This window comes from Anser brachyrhynchus (assembly GCF_964034855.1).
Source record: "Anser brachyrhynchus genome assembly, chromosome: 5".
Lineage (NCBI taxonomy): Eukaryota > Metazoa > Chordata > Aves > Anseriformes > Anatidae > Anser > Anser brachyrhynchus.
In genome coordinates this window covers 50,422,327-50,443,527 of record NC_137699.1, presented here as the reverse complement: position 1 = coordinate 50,443,527, position 21,201 = coordinate 50,422,327, and the positions used below count along the sequence as shown (strand labels likewise).

The window sequence follows — 21,201 nt, the reverse complement described above, 5'->3', positions numbered from 1 at the left end:
AGAGCCAGGTACAGCTGCTCGTCGCACAGTGAGGGCAGGGCCTGGGCCTGCCACCACCATGTCCTGCTGGCCCTACCTGCCGGGCCCCGGGTGCAGCTGCAGTGTGTCTGTATGGCACAGATGTGATTGCTACATCAAATAAACTCACTGAAACCAGGAGAGCAAAGTTACAAATCAGGTGGAGATGTTTATGTCAGGAGAGCAGGGTCAGGCCCGAGGTGGAAATGATGAGGAATTTAGATCCAGAAGATCTTGTCAGACTGAGGTATTAAGTGGAAGCAGAGGCAGCAATATCCTAAGATGTGTCTCTAACAAGAGAGTTCACTAATGAGGCAATTCAGACCTGAAGGCAGAGTGTTCTTCTGTGACTAATACAGGCACTATAACCACAGCTTTAAAAATCACGTTCTGCTCTTCTAAAGTACAAGCAATGTGATGTGCTACCCACCTGTGAGGATAGGCTCTCGGGCTGCCAGAGGAGTACAGGGGACAGCCCGACGCGAAAATCTCCCACAAAAACCTGGAGATAAAGTGGACGGTTAAGCCAGCATTTAATTTCTAGATCTGATTCTAATATTTTAAACCTACAATAAACAGTACTGAAACAAGTAAATAGATTCATGCTGACTGCAGAAAGACCACTTGGCTAGACCTTATTTGACCAAATTGGTTCAACCATTCCACACAAGAAAATTTTCTTTAATTATTTATTTATTTCTATTTATTTACATCTTTGCTACTGCAGGTGGAAAATATGTAGCTTTTAGCACATTAGCCTAGTGGGTATTTATAAGGTCGTGGCTGGAGGTTCACTGCTGTCCAGCCGAGCAGGGCAGCACCAGGCGAGCGACTGAACCCAGCCCAGGAGGGAAGGAGGTTAATCTCCATCCCACTGCTGTGCACCAGCCTCCAGAGGAAGGCATGCACTTGGGCAGCTACCACAGCTCGCATGGCTTACAGCAGCTTCCTACAGAATTAAATCAAACCCACATCAGATCACTGTGACTCCACAGTTGCCTACTAAAGCATCTCACCAGAGAATGGCTTCAAACCCAACTTGAATCATCTCTGGGAGGGTTCAGGGCAGCTAAGGACATCTTTGGCTGTCCGAATGGGCCTGAAAGCTCCTGCAGCCCCCAGATGTGACCCTCACAGCCACAGCAAGGTTGTGCCAGTCAGATGAGCAGCACTTAAAGCTTTCTCTATTTCGGGCCCCACAACATTTCTTTCTGCAGGATGAGTCAGTGGTGGGAGCTGCTGCCAGCACTGTTGTTTCTGCACTCCATGGGACTCCTGTCAAAATATTTAGATTAGTGAGGATCACCAACACGTGGGGGAGGTTCTCCCTTTCCTCTCGAGTGGGTGGGACCCAGTTAACCCATACAAGAGTAAGAGGATCAAGCAGGAACGATCCCCAAGTTAAGAAATGTTCCTTTTCCCTCACTGTGCTTCAACAAGGCAGGAAACAAAAGGAGGGAAAGGAAGATGTCCAGAAATGGCCCTTATATCTAGATCTGATAGGGGTTTAGAGGGTCACCTAAATCAGTAGGCCCAGTGTGCCAGAGCATGGAGTTGCATTGCTGCTGCTCTGCCCCTGTGCGGTCAGGATGCAGGTGGTGGTGCTGGGGAGGATAGAGAAGAGGTATCTGAGCCCCATGCCCCACCGCTACAGGTTCCCCTCAAAGAACACTTTAGCTCCCTTCTTGCCTCCTCCAAAGAGTCACTGTGCATCACCTTCATTAGGAGCTTAGAATAAGATCCTGCCCTCTTCACTAACAACTGAGTTTAAGTCTCTGAGTCACCACCTGGGCCAGGCCCCTGCATCTGGGCACAAAAGTGCTGGATGTTGCAGACAAGCTCTCTGATTCCAGCCCTTGGGTTTCACACAGCCACAGCACACCACTCGCTACGTAAGTACCTAGGCTGCGGGACTGTAAGCGTGCTGCCCAGCATGCCAGGAATTGAGCAAGCCAAACAGCAGCAGAAGTTGCAGGGAAAACAAGGCTGTGTCATGGGTTTGGGCCAGCCGTGGGCTGGAGTGCAGCCAAGGACAGGTACTGGAGCAGCTGGGGTATGGGGCGACAGCAGCTCTTGTATGGGAACTGTCAGTGGTTTGATGCCTGGTTTCAGTTCCTTGGGACAGCAAGGGGTCAGAGCAGAGCTGAAGTGCACCAGCTCACATTAGAGCAGCCTTCAGAAATCTGGGGAAAAAAATAAAAATTTAAAAAAAAATGGGTTGCATTATTTACAGGAACAGAAGGTTTTATTTTGGCAGTTTTCATGACTGCAAAACACATCCTTCATCGTTAAGAGTCATAATGTTGATCTGAAATCTGCTGGGCTTCCCTTTCCCACTTCCTCTGGGGCATGCTTGGAGCTTGAGGGGGCCGTGGATGTAGCAAACATGGCTGTTTCTGAGGTGAAATGCTTAAATCCAAGGTTTTAAGTTTCTTGTGGCTTGATTCAGGCTCTTGCATTTCTTTGAACTCTGTGTGTATACATACATATACATATATATACATACATATTATGGTTAAAGAAATGACCGTGAGTGTCTTGATGCACATAGCTATGTCCATTCCCATGTGGGGAGTTACTGTTTCCCCCAGGTCAGGACTGTTTCTCAGCTGTGCACACAGCAGCAAGGGCTGTGGGAGCAGAGCCACGTCCTGGCATAAGCCCCAGGAAGCCAGTCTGCCCTGGGTGACTAAGTGGGAAAGAGAGGTGGAGGCTTCACTCCATCAGTGGTGCTCTGGCATGGCAGGGGCAGGGACCCCCATGCTCTGGCATGGTTTCTGGGGCAGGGACTGACACCCCTAGGGGCTGAAAGGGGCCCTGATTCCCAGCGGGAGTAGAGGCAGCTTTGTTGAAACCCCACAGGTGCACTTAGCCAGCCCCTTGCCTATGTGTGCCTGGGGGATGCTTCTCCACCGTCATATTCTGCTGTCTCCCTGTCCTCCCCTGTCCTGTCCACCTCCTCCTGGGCAGCTTGTAACCATTTCTCTTCATACAAGTGTTCTCTGTAATTTTACACAGTTCTTGTCACTTTGGTGTGCTTATAAAGAGCAAACCTATTCCCTCTTGGCTGTCATCTTAAAAGAGACAAGGTTTTCCACCTCATCCCTTGATTTTGGGACACTGACGGCCAGAATCCTCTCTGGCATCTGGAGTAGATCCCGCTAGAGTATTGTACTGTTCATGGCATTAATTCATCCCTATTACTACTGGAAATGCAGTAGTACTTTTGATTGTCTTTGCCTTTTTTGAGTCCGTATTATGATGAGGGTTTGCAGTCATTCTGTGATTTCTGAGTGTGCCCTTGTGTTTCCCCCACCTCTCCTTTCCAGATCTCAACCACCAGTTTTTAGAAGTGAGTCTTACTATAAGTCTTGAAACTGGTGACCTTGAACTTTGTTCTGTGGGCAGCAAAAAATCAGAAGTGAAACTGAGCAGTGTCGTGTTGCTCTGCTAGCTGAGCAAGACAAAGAAAGTCACTTCAAAGAATATCTTTGCATGTTGCACAAGAGATCCCCTGATAGGGTGGAAGAAATTACTCCACGAAGTTGCTTTATCCTGGCAGAGAACCTGTGCTTGCAGAAAACAAGCAGAAAGACAAACCTTGTCCCTAAATTTTCTGCAATTAGAGTGAGAAATAAAATAAAACAAAACAAACAACAGCAAAACACACACAGAATGATGCCCACTGGTGTTGACCTAAATAAACTCACTTCCAGGCTGTATCTTTTTAATCTGACAAGGATTTCCTTTACTGATTCTTCTCTTGAACTGTGGCAACCAGAAAGAGTAGATAAGAACCTGCCTTCCTCGCAGCAGCTCCCTTCCCTGTTTAATCAACAGATAAATCAGCTACTTTATGTGATAGAAAGGAGTTCGTTCAGTAAGTTCATGTGCAGATTTTGGCTGATAATATTCTCTCCCTGGTGAAGGATTTCCGAAGTGTTCGCCAGTCAGTCCAATCAAGGGGCGGAGCTGAACAAGAGCACGAGATGGTTGAATTTCTTTGCTAATTCCAGATCTTGATTACTGCAATCTCCCTTTACAGGAAAGCAAAACAAACATAAAAGAATAAAAATGGCTACAACAGCAGCAAATACCCAAAGACAAACAATAGGCTGCGAGGAATACAGCCTGTACGGTAGCTTGAGCGAAGACGAGCTTATAAAAATGGCCATCCAGCAGAGCTTGGAAGAGGACCCGGCAGGCCAGGCAGCTGCCCAGAGCCACCAGAAGTCAGTGGTGGGGGGCCCTGGCGAGGCGGCCACCCCCGGCCGTGCCAGCAGCCACAACCCTCCCTACCAGCTCTACCCTTGGCAAAGGTGAGTGAGCGCCGGCCCAGGCTGGGCCATCTCGCGCTGCCAGCCAGCAGGAAAACAGCTTCCCCCGTCAAAACACGTGCTTTCTAATTAGTGCTGCTGAGCAGCTTCACGCGCTTGGTCTGCAAGCCTGTCATTAGTTTGAAAGCCGGAGCCTGCTATAAATCCAGTGAGGTCAACAATTTACATCCTCACGGTGAAATGAGAATCTGCCCGGAGCTGTCTGGTTTAAGTAATAAATAAAAGGAGAAAGGGGCACTGCTGTGTGCTTTCCTGAAGGGAAGAAGCCCTGCTGAAGCCAGCAGCTCCCCTCTCCTACAGGGGCACACTTTGCGCCAGGCTTCAGCTTCACCAGAGGAAGCACAACGTTTGTTATGGGAAAACATAGGAGAGAGGCCAAAACCAGATATATAAAACAGTGTGAGCTGGATACCTTTTAGATACTGTAGAGGATGAATTTATTTCGGGTCTGAGTCTGGTCCCAGGCATGCAGCTGTGGAGGCACCCCCTGCTCTGCCATGCTGGGCTCAGGCAGTGACAGTGGGGACCTGCTGGCAGGGGAAAACCAGACCTTGTTCTTCTTTCAGTCTTTATAAGGCAGATTTCTCAAGGGTAAAGGGAGAAAGACATTAGATAATCACCCCCAAAATCAAGGCAGATACAAAAGTATCCTTTAAAACCTTTTTTTTTTTTTTTTTTTGGGGGGGGTGCGGGGAGGAGTAACTGAAGTTTTTGTTCCTTCTCCCTTCTCATAGCTCTACTGTTCTTGCTTGGTTCCCAAGGCTGGGAAGCTTGGGACAATCTGAGGAGCTATAAGCATGCCTAACAGCTGCAGAACAACGGTGCTTTACAGAGTGCACTCCTGCTCCAGCTGAAGTTTGTGGCTTCTCGGTGTCATTACAGTGCACTTGCACTGTCAGCTCTGCCGTGGGGACCCAATGCTGGGCAGAATAAGGGCTTCCCTGGCCATTTGGTCCTGTCCTCCTTGGGGTCCTTGCTATTTTACTGAAAGACTGCATCCACTGCTCTGTGCATTAACTTGTCCTGCCTTTGCCGCAGGCCAGCAGCATTTGACCTCCCAGCACAGCAAAAGCCTTTGCAGCTCTGTAACTCCAGGCTTGGAGCAGTGCTGAGCTCTTCCACCACCCCGAGGAGTCAGGTGTCTTCCACCCCCTGCTCAGACCTGCTTGTGTGACACTTGGGGAGGTGACAAATGTCACCTCGCCTCGTGCCTGCTTCCTGTGTGGTGGCGGCAGGGTTAAACTCACTCTTGTCTTATATGGTCATTTGAATCCCCTGACGCTTCCTCAGAGGGCCAAAAATAATCTCGAGCTGAGAGAGCAGCTGAATCCAGCGTAGAACAAGCTGTGGCCATCTGCTTTTATTCAAAGCCCTGACCGGCAGGCTTCCTTGCTCCATCTCTGCGGATGTGTGTCTCTGTTTCTGCCTCACCATGACCTGTTTCTCCTATTCGGAGTATTTCTCTTTATTTCATTCATGTCATCGCCACTCCAGATTGGCAGCCCAGCCGAGAGGCCGTGCTCAGCCTCCCAGCACAGGAGCAGCCTGGGGGGTCAGGCGAAGGTACGACGGCAGCCTGTGCAGCACAGCCCAGCCCGTGTAAGTGCCTCCCCTCCTGCTCCCGCTCCAGACCCCCCTTGCTCTCTTCTCCCCCTTCATCCCTCTCCATCCCTCCAGTGCACACTTCCTGGGGACTCTGGGTCACTTGGTAGCTCTGGGAAAAAGCAGGGAAAAGAAATATTCTATCGCGTTATATAAACAGGGCAGGAAAGCCCTTCAAAGGGATGTTTTATTAATGCTGCCAGATGCAATGCCTGTTCCCAGCAATACCTACACTGTCCTGCCACGTTAAGAGGGGCTGCTGGGAAGCCGTGCTGCATCTTACCTGCCCGAGGGGCAAGCCAGCATGGCTGACTTTTGACCGTCCTGGCCACATTTTGCTGTTGGCAGAGACCATAAATAAACTCAGATGATCACAGTCATGGTTGAGGAAAGCAGACAGGCAAGTGGGTGGCCCTGTCCTATGCCTGGGTGTTGTGGAAGTGTCTGGACACAAATGGATTTATTACAGCTCTCTGCAGGCAAAGTAGATGCAGGCACCTGCCTTTGGTGGCTAGACAAATTATTGCAGCAGCATTTCTCTTTTTCCTGCAGAAAACTCCTCCCTGCCTTTTTTATCCCAGTTTGAAATCACTTTCTTCTATCCATCTCTCAAGTCCCTCGCTGGATGCATGCTTGCAGTGACTACCTTTCCACCACTCTACTTCCTTTCCTCTATCACCCATCTCTATGTTCTCCCCCATATCACCTATCACCCATTCTCCCCAGTCTCACCCTGCACCCAGGCTGATCCAAGCTCTGTCCCCTGCTGACATTGCCCTCCCTGACACATGTGAAAACCCCTTTCTGCTGGAACATGGAGCCTCCCTTATCCCCATAACCTGACACCTCCTCTTGGTCCCACTGAAATCACACCCCCTTTTTAAGTGTTCTGCACTCCTTGCACACCTCTCTCCTCCTCTGGGTGCGATGACTGGAGGGACAGCTTCTTCTGCATCACACAGCTCAGTAGGGTTCAGTCCACAGTGCGGAGTGGGATAATGCTGATAAACTGCCCGTCCTCTGCTGCCAGGTGAGAGCAGAAGTGTGGCAGGGAAGCTACAGGGGAGTGTGCTGTCACGGCTATTTTAGGGCCCTGGTCTTGGAGCCAGGCAGGGCTGATTGTTGGCTTCACCTGGAGAGATGTTGCTCCTTCCTGCTTTCTGCATCTTACCGGGCTGCCAGGAAAATGAGGAGCTTCCTGAACCCTCCTGTGCTCCTCTGCACCTCTTCTGCAGTGCTCAGAATTGACCCCCCTGTACTTCTCTTCTGCAATGTGTATTTATCAGCTTCACTACTGGCATTTGAAATGCAGTAATTCTTTTGATTAGTCTATAAGGTTAAGATTTTATCAGAGCTTCGGGCTTCCTCCATAGTCCTAATACTTATTTTGTATATTTCTGATGAAATCCAAGCAGCAGAATGGTGACTTTTTTTTTTTTTTAGATAGTTTGGTTTGGTTTGTGTTTTGTTTTGTTTTGTTTTTTATAACAGCCAACTATGAGCCAAGCAGAAAACAAGGATTTCACATGGAGATTCATTAAACTTTCTGTACTGATCTGGAATGTGCTTGGCTAAAGCATCCACAACCTGATCCAGCAAACCCCTCTTCTTACTCAGGAATCATTTAAGGTCAAGGATCCCAACAGAAGCTTGCTTCATTCAGCATCTAAGGGCTCAAGCCGAACAGTAACCGATTCTTCACACATTTTTAACCCTATCGCTGATAAGAGGTAGGCTGCTTTCACTGAGGTCCCAGCTAATGAGCTTCACCTTGCATTTGCTGCCTGCAAGCACCATGCACAGACTCCTGCCATGGCCCACCTGGCATGCAGTAACTCATTCAGCGCCAGTAACTATTGTGTGCCGAATCCCGAGGTTGTGGTGAGCAGCCCGGCGTATGTAACGTGAACCTTTGCACAGAACAACAGATGGCTTTGGCAGCCTTGTGCCAGAGGCTGTTACAGACAAAGATACCCCACCTCCTCCTCCTGTCCCAGCCAAACGCACCAATTGCTGCTGGCTGACTTCAACAAAATGCTGGATTTCCAGCGCTTATATAAAACTCTCTTATCTATAATTTAGTCGTAGTCCTCAGGGTACTCTGAGAATATGAAGATGCAGCAGAGATGGGACCTCAGCCCTGCAGCTACCAGGTCAGGTGATTCCTCCTGGCCAGCTGTGGCTAGGACAGCAGCTGCCTGCTCTAGCTTTTATCTCCTCATGTAAAATGCCTGGCTTTGTCCCCTATCTCCCTCCATTCCAGGGTTGCTATTTTTGTGACTCTGCTGTCCTGAGACTGCTGCCTCCAGCTCTAGAGAAACAGCAGTGGCACAAGGGACATTTTCATCTGGGGAACGGTGTCTTTCCCCATTCCTTGGCACACTGCTCCTGCAAGCTGCACTAAATGCAGAGGTTGTACCAATGACGTGGTTTTTGAGAACTCCCATGCTGAGCTGCTTATATTTTTCTGTCTCTAGTCTCACTCCATTGTGGTATTTTAGACCTCCTGTCATAATCAGAGTTTCTGTCTGTTCCCAGTATCACTGCCCTCATCTCATACTGGGTTCCTACCCTGGTGATGCTAATGCTCTCCTTGAGACACTCACCTCCATCCCCAGTCTCTTTGCCTTCAAAGCTGCAATATTTTCTCTACAGAGTTAGTGTGAGCCACAAGCTCCCCTAGGTTTCCAACATCCTCATGTTCTCTGTCTCTGAAAATACAACCCCTGTTCATTTTTTCGCAAGCCCCCATCAGAACTGGAAGGGTGCTTCTTCCCTTGGGGTGTTTGCTGCCTTGGAGCTTGACAATTTGCTGCCTCAGAATAGGAAAGCAGTGGCTGCCTTCTGTCAGCACAGCCAGGCAGAGAAGGACTAGGCACTGGTGCTGGAAGGAGTAGATCGGCTGCTGGGTCTGTGCAGGATGCAGGCTTGGCAAAGGAAAATCTTGTTGGAGAGAAGCTCATCTGAAGGCTGCTTCTCATGTCTCACTTCTCAGGGGCATGGAGCACACTCCATGATTTTTCTAGGTTTTCAAAGTGAGTCTCTTCTTCTACACCCCATGCAAAGAGATCAACACGTCCAGACAGTGATTCTTCTGACCTGTTGTGAATGGCTAAATTAGAGCAGATAGATAAATTTCACCTTTAGAGGCCCCGTAGCTAGAAAAAAATAATCTTAGCATATCAGCTGTAGGGGTTCACTGTTGTTGCCAAATGATACAGTGATGTTGCTGTGAAAAGCTTATTGGGAATGAAGGAAATGGTAATCAGGTTTTAATCTTGTTTTAAAGAGAACTTGACCCTGTTGTGGCAGCAATCAAGGATGGAGATGAAAAAGCAGTGTGCAACATGATGAAATCAGGAAAAAACCTTTCTGAACCTAATAAGGATGGCTGGATACCCTTACATGAAGCTGCGTACTATGGCCAAGTGGGTTGTCTGACTCTGTTGCAAAAAGGTCAGTGAAATTAAAACTAACTAATTACAAAAGGAGGAAGAAGAATATGAGTATACTAAAAAGCAGAATTAGCACCAGCCCAATCCTTTTCTGGGACTCTGTGTGAAGCTTTTTTTCAACCTCTATGAGTGCATATTAATTTAACCTTGTCTTTGAGGGTAGTTTTCCAGAGTTAAGCCCCTAAAAGTTAGGATCTTCAGGAGAAAGTGATGTCTGGATAGATCTTGCCAAGCCTTCGACTTCTCACAGCAGTCTTGTAGTTGGGATCTTGGCTGTTGCAGACTGCTCAGCCACCACAGCAGGCATCAGTGTTGCCTGCTAGCACTAGCTTCAGAGCCAGCCCAGCACCTCTTTCCACCTCTCTGAAAGTGGTCGACTACTGAAATTTATTTTCAAACTGCTGCTGAAGTGCAGTTACTCAACAGGTTTCTCCATCACCAGTGGCCATAGCTAAACATTTTAATCTAAGCTATTGACTTATTTTTTTAATATTTTTTTTATATTCTTAACTTTGTTTGCTGAAAATAAAAGGAGGAATAAACAAAAAAAAAAAAACTCACCTAAAACTGTAAGGATGGAAGGGTGGTGCTGCAGATACTTGTGCACTGCCTGCCACGATGACTTTGGGCTCTCGGTTTCTTCACAGCGTACCCTGGCACCATTGACCAGCGCACCCTCAACGAGGAGACAGCTCTCTACCTGGCTACCAGCCGGGGCAACCTGGACTGCCTGCTCACCCTGCTGCAGGCTGGGGCCGAGCCCGACATCTCCAACAAGGCCAGAGAAACTCCACTCTACAAAGGTAAGGGTGGTGCTTCCAGGGATGATGAGCTCTTCTGGCACCACCAGGAGAGAGCTGCAGGTGCTTGAAGGATCAGCTGCACCTTGTTCACCTCAGACATCTTGCCTATCATGCCCTTAGGCTGAAACTCCGCAATGAACTCATTTTGCACCCTCTGTCCAACAGTCCTGTGTCTCCTATGTCTGACCTGCCATGCCATGGCCTCTCTTCTCATTCACATGAGAGACATTTTAGATGTTGCCCTGGGGGCATAGGCTGCAACATGGTGCTGAGGACAGGGTGTGTGGTGCTCAGTGGACTTCTCAGCACAGGGGGTCCATGTAGTGTCCCAAACTTTGGGAAAGCAGAAAGCTGGACAGTACAGGAATATGTATGCCTTTCCAAGCAGTTGGTCCTAAGTAGCTGTTTGGTGTGGGAGTGTATCAGCTGTAGACATGCCAGTGACTCATAGACAGGGCCAGGCCAGGCTGTGTGCTACGGGAGATGAATAAAGTTATAAACAATCCAGTGAGGTAGATAAAGTGTTTAACATGGACATACTGCATTGCTGCTGGTCAGAGAAAACACTTTCTTTAGCAGAACAACATAAGATCTATGATATCACAAGGACTGAGAGGACATGAACTCTCACACCTTCATGTCCATCCCTCTTTGACTGACTGTTACTGCCATAACCATTTTTAGTGCTCTAACACATTAAATAGCACATACTACTGCTTTCAACAGCAACCTTGCCTCCAGCTTCGGATGCCTGGCACTAGACCTGTTCAGTTTAAAATGCCTTAGTTGTAAAATTCTGGCTCACAGTCTGTCAAAGGAAAGCTGTTCTACTCTGGCTGTTCTACTGTGTGTTAAACACACAGCAACAGTGGTAGTAGCATGTAGCAATGTTAGCAGTAATACTAGCAATAATAATAATGTGAATGCATCCTTTAACCAGAGAAAAGCTATTATTCAGAGTATGCAGGTCTTTATGCAAAACCTTCTGGCCCATCCTCTAATAAAAAGAGTGAAAAATTTGAATGGCAAATAAGTCATCCCTTATGTGTTAGCAAATTTAATTCTGCAGAGCTACCACGCATAGGGGATTATAATAGTGTCTATTCAGATCGTTGCTTTCAGTACATGTGAGCGACACCCGTGTATGAGAGAGAAATCCATGTCCATGTCCCAAGGGAAGGATCAAAACCAAAAAAGGGCCACTGTGAGAAAAATGAGCTACTATATAAAACAAAACGAAAACAAAAACAAAACTACTCTATAATGTGCTGGCTTACCTCTCTGCACATTGTAGAACAAACGCTACAGGGGGTGGTAAAAGTTTCTGATTATTCTAGGTGCCTTTAGTTTGGGATGCCACAGTCGGAAGTGTATAAGAAGGATTGGAAGCCTCATGATTTGGAATTCAAGAAGCAATGGGACAAACTGATGGAATAAAAATCAGTAGAATACTATTAATTACTAAGAAAACACCATTAGCTTGGGATGGTCCTAAGCTGTGAATTGTTGCAGGCTGAGAGAGTGCTACTGACTCACCCTGTTATTATTTTCAAAGAATCTTTTTCTGGCCACTCTTGGTTTGGGCTTTTTTTCATTTTATTGTCTATATAGAACTCTATTTGTAGTTCAGAACAGTAAGATCTAGAGCCATTTTGCTCAGAATTTGCAAATAGAGTGTTCAGGTCATGTGATTTCTATGACTTGTTCATTCTTCATAAATTATCTCTCGTGCTTTGTCCTCTCCGTGTGTCACTGTGATGTCCAGCTGGTACAAATGTGCTGGGCCTCCTTAGAACTAGGCTTGGCACAAGTCCTGCACATGGCACAGCCTCCCCCAGCTCCAGACTGAAGATTGGCTTCACTGCCACGTCTCTTGCAAGCCCCAGACAATGTCATTTGGCAGCAGCCTTAGCCATTATATTGAACGAGATGGTCTTATTCAATATGGCCAAGGTGCGTTATATTGCCTTGTGCTACATGAGGTGGATACCCACAATACCTAGAATCTTTTCAAAAGCTTGTACTGATCACTTCACTTTTCTTCAAAACAGCCTGTGAGCGCAAGAATGCAGAGGCCGCAAGACTTCTGGTACAGTACAACGCCGATACCAATCACCGTTGTAATCGAGGATGGACTGCTCTCCATGAGGCTGTCTCCCGAAACGACCTGGAGATTATCGATATCCTGGTGAAAGGGGGTGCCAAGATTGAGTCTGCAAACTCCTACGGAATCACTTCTTTATTTGTGGCAGCTGAGAGTGGGCAGTTGGAAGCTCTGAGATACCTGGCAAAATGTGGTGAGTAGAGTTGTGCCCTTGACACACCATTCCTCGTTCCATCCTTGATATTTCAAAGTTCCCATTAATTTTCCCTGACTCAGCTTTTCTATCTGCAAACAAAGACTAGCCTGTAGAGCTGGTGAACCCCTGTTGCTCCAGATGGCTGGATTGTGTAGGGCCTTTCAGAGAGCATGGTCTAAACAAATGCACTTTAGCATTCATTTGAGCTCACCTACTTCGGGAATTAATATGATGCTCTCTAATTTCATTGTTTGACAGTTTTCAAAACCTGTATTGCTGTGCACATGTAGCTTAAATCCGATCAGTCATAGAAGAAAACTGTAGGTGGTAAGAGATGGCAGAAGTTGAATATTAGCCAGCCCCATCTGCTCATGAACATGTACACTGATGGGCAAGGTTATCTCTCCTCCACTAATGAATCCTGCAGAAAATAGAGTGCTATTGTTATAGTTAATGGATTTACACCTAGGAGAAGCAGACACTCTCCCTAATGTGTATGTGTTCAAACATATAAACAGAATGAATTTTATTCTAGTTTACACAAAATCTAACTTCTACTGCTCCAGTCATGTAGAACAGCTTTACAATAAGCACAGGCTTTACTACCATTCTGAAGAATATTTTATTATTGCTGTGGACTACTATCTTCAACGTAGGTAAGAATTGGGTCCTGCACTTGTGAAATGAGAGTTAAACAGCAATGAAGATAAGAAAAACTTCTAAATCAGAACAGCTAAGAAATATATGAGAGTCGGGGAACAAAAAAAAAAATATATTCTGTCGTCCAGCTAACATTGTCAAGTCAGTTTTATGTGACCATTTAGTCCATCAGACTGCCTACAATTTTAGAAACTAAGCTAGAATGTGATTTATGTTTCAACTTTGATAGATATTATGAGTTTCTTAAAGTTCAATTTTGAGAAAAATACACAAGAGAAAATCCAATAAAACTGTCCAGTCCTCAAAAACTCCTCTGAGAATCCCAGAAATGATATCACTGCATTGTTTACAATGAGCAATGTTCATCATAAAAAAGGTTTCTTTTTCATTTCTTTTTCATTAAGAATGTAGTCCTGTGTTATGTTTTGTCACTGCAATTCTCCTGATGTTTCCAGCTACAACATCTTCAAAGGGCCAAACACAACACAGATGTTTCATTTTGGGGTGAGAGCACAGGGAAATGTTCTCTTTGGCAGGGATTTTTCATGATCAAACGGGAGACTGATTGACTCCTTTATTGGAGTTTAGAAGCAAAACTCCAGTGAACTGTCATTCCCATTTAGGATGCACATAGAGCAGCCTTCCCCAGGACAGCATGGTAGAGTATATTGCAGTCAAAACTCAGTCTGCCAGGCCTTAAATATATAGCACAGAAAAAAAAGCAAAATTCCAAACTGTTTCTGGCCAAATAGTACCAAGGCTCATTTTATTCTTGCTTGTTATTTATTAAGACAAGCACCCACTAGAGTACATGAAAAAATGCCCCAAATACTCTAGTAGCTCATCAATAATATTTATCTTTTCTTAAGTAAAATTCACCATTTGGGGCCTAAGTTGAAGCCTCATAAAATGGAAAGATAAAGCTTTAGGTGCTAAGTTTTGAAATGAAATATTCATTAACTAAGACTTGCCCAAATGAAAGCTGATTAGAATTCTCATTCAGAACTATGCAGATGTATTTATAAAATCCTGTTTTAGCCTGTATATGTACTAAAATTGAAATATATTATAAATAGTATAAATGTACATACATATGTACCTACATAAATATATAGATTATAAGCAATTTTAAAATGAAATAAATATATAAATCATAAATACATAATCATATAATAATTTACTTTGGAGAGCTACTATTGAAGTAATCTAGTCCACACTTCCGCTCATGAATATTATATATACATAGCGTAAATATATAAGTACTAATGGAATTATTGTGTCCAAAGAAAAGGCCATGTTAAATAAAGAACAAGCATATTTTAAAGTGTTTGTCTTTGAGACACAGCTGAATGGAGCCTCGATTCATAACTGGGATCTCATGTTTGACACCCTCTGTGCATTTTGTCCTGAAAATATCTCTGCTTTCCTAGAGTGCATTGTCACTTTATCACTTTACTTTCCCCAGCAGTCTCTGAGTAAGAGTATGATTCCCTGTTTAAACTCTCCCTCATAAAATTCACATCATAGTAAAAGCCAGTGGAGATCTATAATATAACTGTATCACATTGTCATTTTGCTGCGATAAGACTTCATTCGCATCCTCTTTCTGCACATGGTGTAACTCCAGTGTCATGGAGATTTATGGGTTCATTCAAAGTATGTTGCTCCCATCTTATTTTAACCTTTTGGTGCTACAAAGATTTTCTTCCTTCCTAGGTGCTGATATAAACACTCAAGCCAGTGATAATGCCTCTGCTCTTTATGAAGCTTGTAAAAATGGACATGTACCTATTGTGGAGTTTCTTTTGTCCCAAGGAGCTGATGCTAACAGAGCCAATAAAGATGGCCTGTTACCTCTTCACATAGCAGCCAAAAAAGGGATTTGCGAGTAAGTTTTAGTTCATTTCATAATTTCATCTTTTAGATAAAAATACAAAGTCCTTATGAAAAGGAGAACGTAATGTTCCAGATCCAATTCTGAGCATTGCAAGCAAGGGAGCTGCCGCTTTCAGAGCTCAGGTTGGAAATCATAAACTGAACAGAGTGTGTTTTCCGGACGGGGTGGTGTGAGCAGGGATGTGAGGTGAAAGGTCCCTTTAGCTTTGACAAGATATCACCTATTACAGCTAAATAACCCCATGTATCTTGAGAGTGGATTAAATTGAGCTCCACAAAATAGGCTTGAGATAGAATAAAAAAGCATCTGTATAACGGGTTAGTACTCAACAGCTATCACGACATAGCCTAGTCTGCAATCATTTTCCTACATAAATAAGCCCAGAGTGATTTTTCTCCATAAGCAGAACATGCTGCATTCATCTCTGGTGTGTTCAGGTTTTATGAGCCATAGTTCAGCTGCTGACAGCAGGAAGTGGTTAAGTGAATCTTTAGGGCATTAGTGAGATTGTTGCTAGAATATGGTGTCCAGTTCTGGTATCCTGCCTTTCAGAAGGCTTTCAGGAAATTGGAAAAGCTTCAGAAACGAAGTATAAGGATCACCCAAGGTCTGGAAAATATGCTTGTTAGTGAGTAATTAAATACTCTTTCATGGAACAAATTCATAAAAAGATACTTTTTTTTTTTAATTAAATGTCTTTGGGATAGAACTGATTATATTCTGTAAACACTGAGAAAAGTACCTAATGGAAAAAATAACCAGGAATTGAGTAGATTTACTGGTCCTCTGAAGTAGTTTTTTCTAATAGGAGAACACAGTCCTGCCTGAAATAAATGACGTCAGTTTAGGAGGTGTTGTCTAGGGGTGGGATTGTTGCACTGTCATGTAAGTAGTGCTTCCCTATCTCTTTCAAGACCCAATAGGAACTGACATTGCAACCTGTTTATGAGCCTGAATTCCTGAGCATTTCCTTCTGATCCCAGGGTGAGTTTTAGCTCCCACCTTAATCCCTTGCCACAGCCCACAGCTATTTTTGCAAAACACAGTCACATCTCTGGTTGCAGTGACAGACCCCTTTGGTGACTTTAGCGGACTCTTCTGACTATAGCAATTTCTGTCAAAATCCTTTAAGCAGTGATTAAAAGAGGGAGTATGTCCAACTATGTCCAGAAAAGGCTGTTTCTAGATAGTAAAGCCATCTTTGCAGACTGCTAGAGCAGATTCTTATGTATTTCACAATGTCTGAGGAATTAAAACTTTTGACAGTGCTACACCTCCCCACAGTATCTTTTCTCTTAGCATTTTGGCCCATTTGGGAATCCCAATTACACTTCTCAAATCACTTTGATAGACCTGAGGATATTTATTTTCTGCAATTGCAGTAGGCCTGCTTCTTTGTGGAAGTTGTATTCAGAGGGCAGCCCAGTGTGAATTTACATAATTGGTTTATATGCTTCTAGCATGTACATAAATATCTTGCATAGACTAATACAGGCACAATTCAACATTTTCTCCGGGGTTTGACTTACAAAGACAGTTTCTTGAAAACAAACACATTTTAGATGAGAAATGTGCCAGAGACAAAAACCAGCTCCAGTCGCTCACTTTCAAAAAAGTTGATCCAACAGTACAGTAAATTGATCTGAATCCAATCTGTATATAGAGTCTAGACCAGCTCTCTGAATCTATTCTTCCCCTCAGAAGATCCACACCCCAATCTGAAAACAAATTTACATGGAAAGTCTGCAACCTCAGTCCATCCCTATGTTATGAGAAAAAGGGCCTAATTCAGAGATCACATCTATCATTGCTAACACTGAGCAGCATAAATGAGACCAGAATTTATCTCAAACTCAGTTTGTTCACTTGCAAAAGTCTGAGCACAAATGTTTTGCACAACTGCCCAACTGCTGCAAACAGAATTGCAAGAGGATGAAAAAAAGAAAAAGATCTCTTATAAATATTTATCTAAATGACAAAGCTTTAGCACGATTGGCTGATCGTTCTTAATTCCTTTGGTATTCAGTAAAATAACACCCTTCATGGTGACCTCTCTTTGTATTCCTGCAGATTTAATACGTAATTCTGCAGGAATTCTACTCTTCAACTTTTTGCCAGAGCACGAAGGCTCCCTACCATCAAAAAGCAAAGAATGTAGTCTCAGGGCTTAACTGTCAACTCTTGTGTCTTGGTGTTTGTTTATTTTAAATGACACCTTGTCAATACTGACATGAAATTCATAAGGGTCATCTCATCAGCTGTAGGACAATCGCAAGCAGTCATTTAACTCCTTCCCCCTTGGAACCAAGGAGCTGAGAAGAGTTTGTGAAGTGTGGGCAGATTTATTAAGTAAATGCAAGTCAATAATCTCTTGGCATGCTCATAGTAAGGATGCTCTCTGCCTCTTCCCTATAATTTCTAGCAAATGGAAATCCCAAAAGCAGGTGTCAGGGATAAGGGGACACTCAGCACTATTTCAAAACTGTGTAAGAAGCTCAGCCTTGTGACAGACACAAGCTGTGGCATGGCTTGTCCAGCTTTGGCTGCCTTCACTTGAGCTCCATTCTCCTTCCCACCATACAGGAAAGACTGCAGTGGTGGAGACACCACATAACTGAACCAAGTCGCTTTGAAGGAAGAAGAAACAGACAGGTACTAGACACAGAACTAGATTCTGATAAAATATGATGATTCCAGACTTTCCTTTTTGTTCTCCCAACAAAGTCTGAGGTACAGGGGTTGTACTGATATTTGTGGCACTGCAACATTTGGATATAAAGCCTCAGTGTGGCACCCCTGAGGTGAGGTTCAGGTCCTTGCAGACAGAAATGAGGCAGGTTAGAACTTAGATGTGAAGAGCTGGCTGAAGCACATATTCTGGAGGGAAAGAGCAAAACAGACCCTTAAATCTTCAAAGGAGTTGGTCATGGGATGACAAATTCTGGCACTTGGCATGGTGTCCTCACAGTGCTTTGTGCCCTTTCTGCTATTAGGACTCTTATAGAAAACATTTGCTAATGGTGGAAAGTTGCACGCTCACCAATATCCAATCTTCCTGCTCCCTGGTGAGCATCACAGTGCTGGAATGAGTGAGGATGCTGGAAGAAAAGAAAAAAAAAAAAGAAAAAAAAAGTGCTTCACTACCCAAGATATTTATGTAATTTAAAACAACAACAACAACACAACTTCTGTTTAAAAAATAAGATGTAAAAGTAACTTGGAAACATCAACTGTCCACCATGTAAATGGGAACATAATCCTGTAAAGTGTTATGCATCTTCAACTCTTCTTTCAGCTCCTGAAAGCACTGGAGGCTCAGTCTTTCACAGGATAATTCAATGCATCACAAGCAAAGGTTTTTTCCTGAGACTAGGGCTTGTATTTTGCTTAGTTCGATATGTAAATATACGTTTGAGGGCCTAGTGTTGGAACCGGCCATTGAAGCCCAGCTGAAGATGTGCCACATTTTAAAGGAGAGAGACACTACTCACTGGGAAACTGAGCTCTGCATGTTTGTTAAAAGAGCTGTTGAATGCCAGATAGAGTCATCTGCATGAGAGGAGGAGGAAGAGGTGTGTGACTTGCTGGCTGCCACAAGTCCCTTTTTTAGATGTCCCTGTCTCTGCAGGCATCCCATAGGGAGCATGGGCATCTCCTGGCACAGTAGGCAGGCTCAGGTCCGATGGTCCACACTCTCTTTCTAGATCTAGCTTAGGGCGACTGTCTGTATCTACAGAATCAGGATAGCACCTTAGCTAAAACACCCAACTTTAGGAGCAGGAAATGAGGGTTTAACCCATGGGTCTGGTTATGCAGCTCCAGTGACAACTGTGGAGACAAAATGCTCATGGATTTGAAATGGCAGGGGCCTTGTGCATCATATATTTGAAATTCTGATTACGTAATGAGAGCGGCCTGATTTATGTTGCTGTGCTAAAGGCTGCATCACACTTTCCAATAGCAATCCCTGGTTACTGGGGTTTAGGACTTGGCTGTACATTTTTTCTCCCTGGGCTAAAAGCATGGCAACCAGCCTAGAAAATATTTGTGTTTCTTTTTCTCTCCTTTCCTAATTATCTTTTTGGCTCCCCATGATCTGGGATGGATGTTGATAGCCCCACGGATTTGCCACAGCCAAAAGCTGCACAGTGAGGTCCTCCAGGACGGGTCTCAATCCAGGGTAATAACTGAACTGTAAAATCTGGCATGGAGGTCTGGAAACCAAATATATAGTTTATTCCAGCTCTGTCCCACAGAGGAAGGTTTGGTTTCATCCCTTTTGGTCTCAAGCCCCTTGCTGCAGCTGTGACCCATGAGGCCTACCAACATCTTGTGTGGGTGAGCACTCAGCAACAGAGCCATCATGATGGAGGTGGGGATGTACAACCCCTCTTTCAACAAGCCCAGCCTGCTTCCTCAGGCAGTTCTTCTGACTCCTACCCACAACGCAATGGTGGAGGTGCAGAACATCCGGGAAAGCCCATCTGGGTGTTTGCCATTTGGGTTGTGGCACAGGAGTGAGTTACAGCAGGATAGGTGAGGAGGCAGCACATTGCCTCTTCCATTGTAAATGCCTCTGTGGCTGTCAGTACCTCACAGAAACTGGGTGATAATTTCGAAAAATTTGCTCCTCTCTGAAAGAGGAGTCACCTAACTCACATTTTTGTCAAGGTAAGAACATAGGGAGATGAAGACAGGTTTCAAGTTCACACTCTGGTTTTGCTCTGAGTGAGTTGTTCCTGTGCCAGTTAGTAGGCTCTTAAGGTTACAACCACAAAGCGAGGATTTGCAGTAGATCCACTAGAGCTCACCACTGCTCACTGGCTCTCCATCCATCCATCAGGATTGTCTCCATGCTGATCCCTGTGACCAGCCGCACCCGTGTCAAGCGCAGTGGCATTAGCCCCCTGCATTTAGCAGCCGAGCGCAACAACGATGATATCTTGGAAGAGCTGATTGATGCTGGCTATGAGGTGAACACCAGCCTCTCCAATGAACGCTCCTGCCTTTATGAGGACAGACGCACCACCCCCCTCTATTTTGCTGTTTTTAACAACAATATCTACGCCACAGAGCTCCTGCTGCAGGCTGGAGCCAACCCCAATGTTGACCTCATCAACCCGTTGCTCATCTCCATCCGCCACGGTTGCCTGAAGACCATGAAACTGCTTCTTGACCATGGAGCGAACATCAATGCCTATATTTCAAGCCATCCTACCACATTTCCAGCGACCATCATGTTTTCAATGAAGTACCTTTCTGTGTTGAAATATCTCCTGGATCTGGGCTGTGATGCTGTTTCCTGTTTTCAGTGTCAGTATGGAAATTGCCCACACCCTGCATTAAATTACAGACGGGACAGACTTAATGATCCTCAGCTGTCCACAGAGCCAACTGTAATACAGGTAAGCACAGCTTAATCTACCTTTAGCACTTCTGAGGACATCTCTCACCTATATATCCTGATAACTTCATGTATTTCTTCTCCCACCTTTCCTGCAAGAGAAGTTGCCTTTAGTTCTACTTCACTTACGTAAAAATAAGGCTTAATAAGAGTATGCGAGAGCTCCAAGTCCATGTTCAATGAAGGGGGGAGAGCGGGGGGAGGGAGAGGGAAGATAGGCAAAATCTGCTGTTGCCCTAGCCTGAATTTCAGGTGAATTATAGGCATCTTGACAGCTTTTGCTGTCAGATCCACAATACTCTTTTCCTCTGGACCTGAGGTGCGAGGAGTGAAGCATGTTTTCTTGACAGGCAGTGTCAAATGGGCAATAGAAACATGCTTATGTTTCTCACCCTGTAACACCTGTTTTATCTAATAGAGAATTTAAACTCATGGTTAAATTAAAAATGTATAGTCCTTCACTTTATGAGGGTAAAATAGTGAATGTAAATTGTTGCGATTTCTGAATCTACTGGATAAGCAGCCAGGGAGAGGTTATATAAATCACTACATTAGCTACATGATTGCACATTATATTCAGTTTTCAAACAAGATTAGGAGATTTAGATCCATGATTCCATATTTTCAAAGCCACTTACAGATTTTAGATGACCATGTCTTACACGTGTATCTCTGCAGTCCTTTCCAAATCTCAGCTACCATTTCCATTGAGCTGGAATTGGATT

The 21,201-nt window shown here is 44.7% G+C and overlaps 1 protein-coding gene across 10 annotated transcripts in view; it reads left to right on the top strand.

The window, feature by feature from the left end:
* The window catches only part of ASB2 (ankyrin repeat and SOCS box containing 2), a 54,295-nt gene that overhangs the window by 25,302 nt on the left and 7,792 nt on the right, over positions 1-21,201 (top strand). For 7 of the 10 annotated variants that reach the window (XM_080594405.1, XM_080594406.1, XM_080594408.1 and 4 more), the window contains 7 exons: positions 4,064-4,337; positions 5,850-5,954; positions 9,247-9,413; positions 10,060-10,215; positions 12,267-12,512; positions 14,892-15,063; positions 19,916-20,477. In XM_080594405.1, the coding sequence (XP_080450531.1) occupies positions 4,093-4,337; positions 5,850-5,954; positions 9,247-9,413; positions 10,060-10,215; positions 12,267-12,512; positions 14,892-15,063; positions 19,916-20,477 (1,653 nt within the window). In that variant the 5' untranslated portion in view covers positions 4,064-4,092. Of the gene's footprint in view, positions 1-1,830; positions 1,911-4,063; positions 4,338-5,849; positions 5,955-9,246; positions 9,414-10,059; positions 10,216-12,266; positions 12,513-14,891; positions 15,064-19,915; positions 20,478-21,201 lie in introns of those variants that run through there. The other 3 variants (XM_080594402.1, XM_080594403.1, XM_080594411.1) reach the window with 2 other exon arrangements.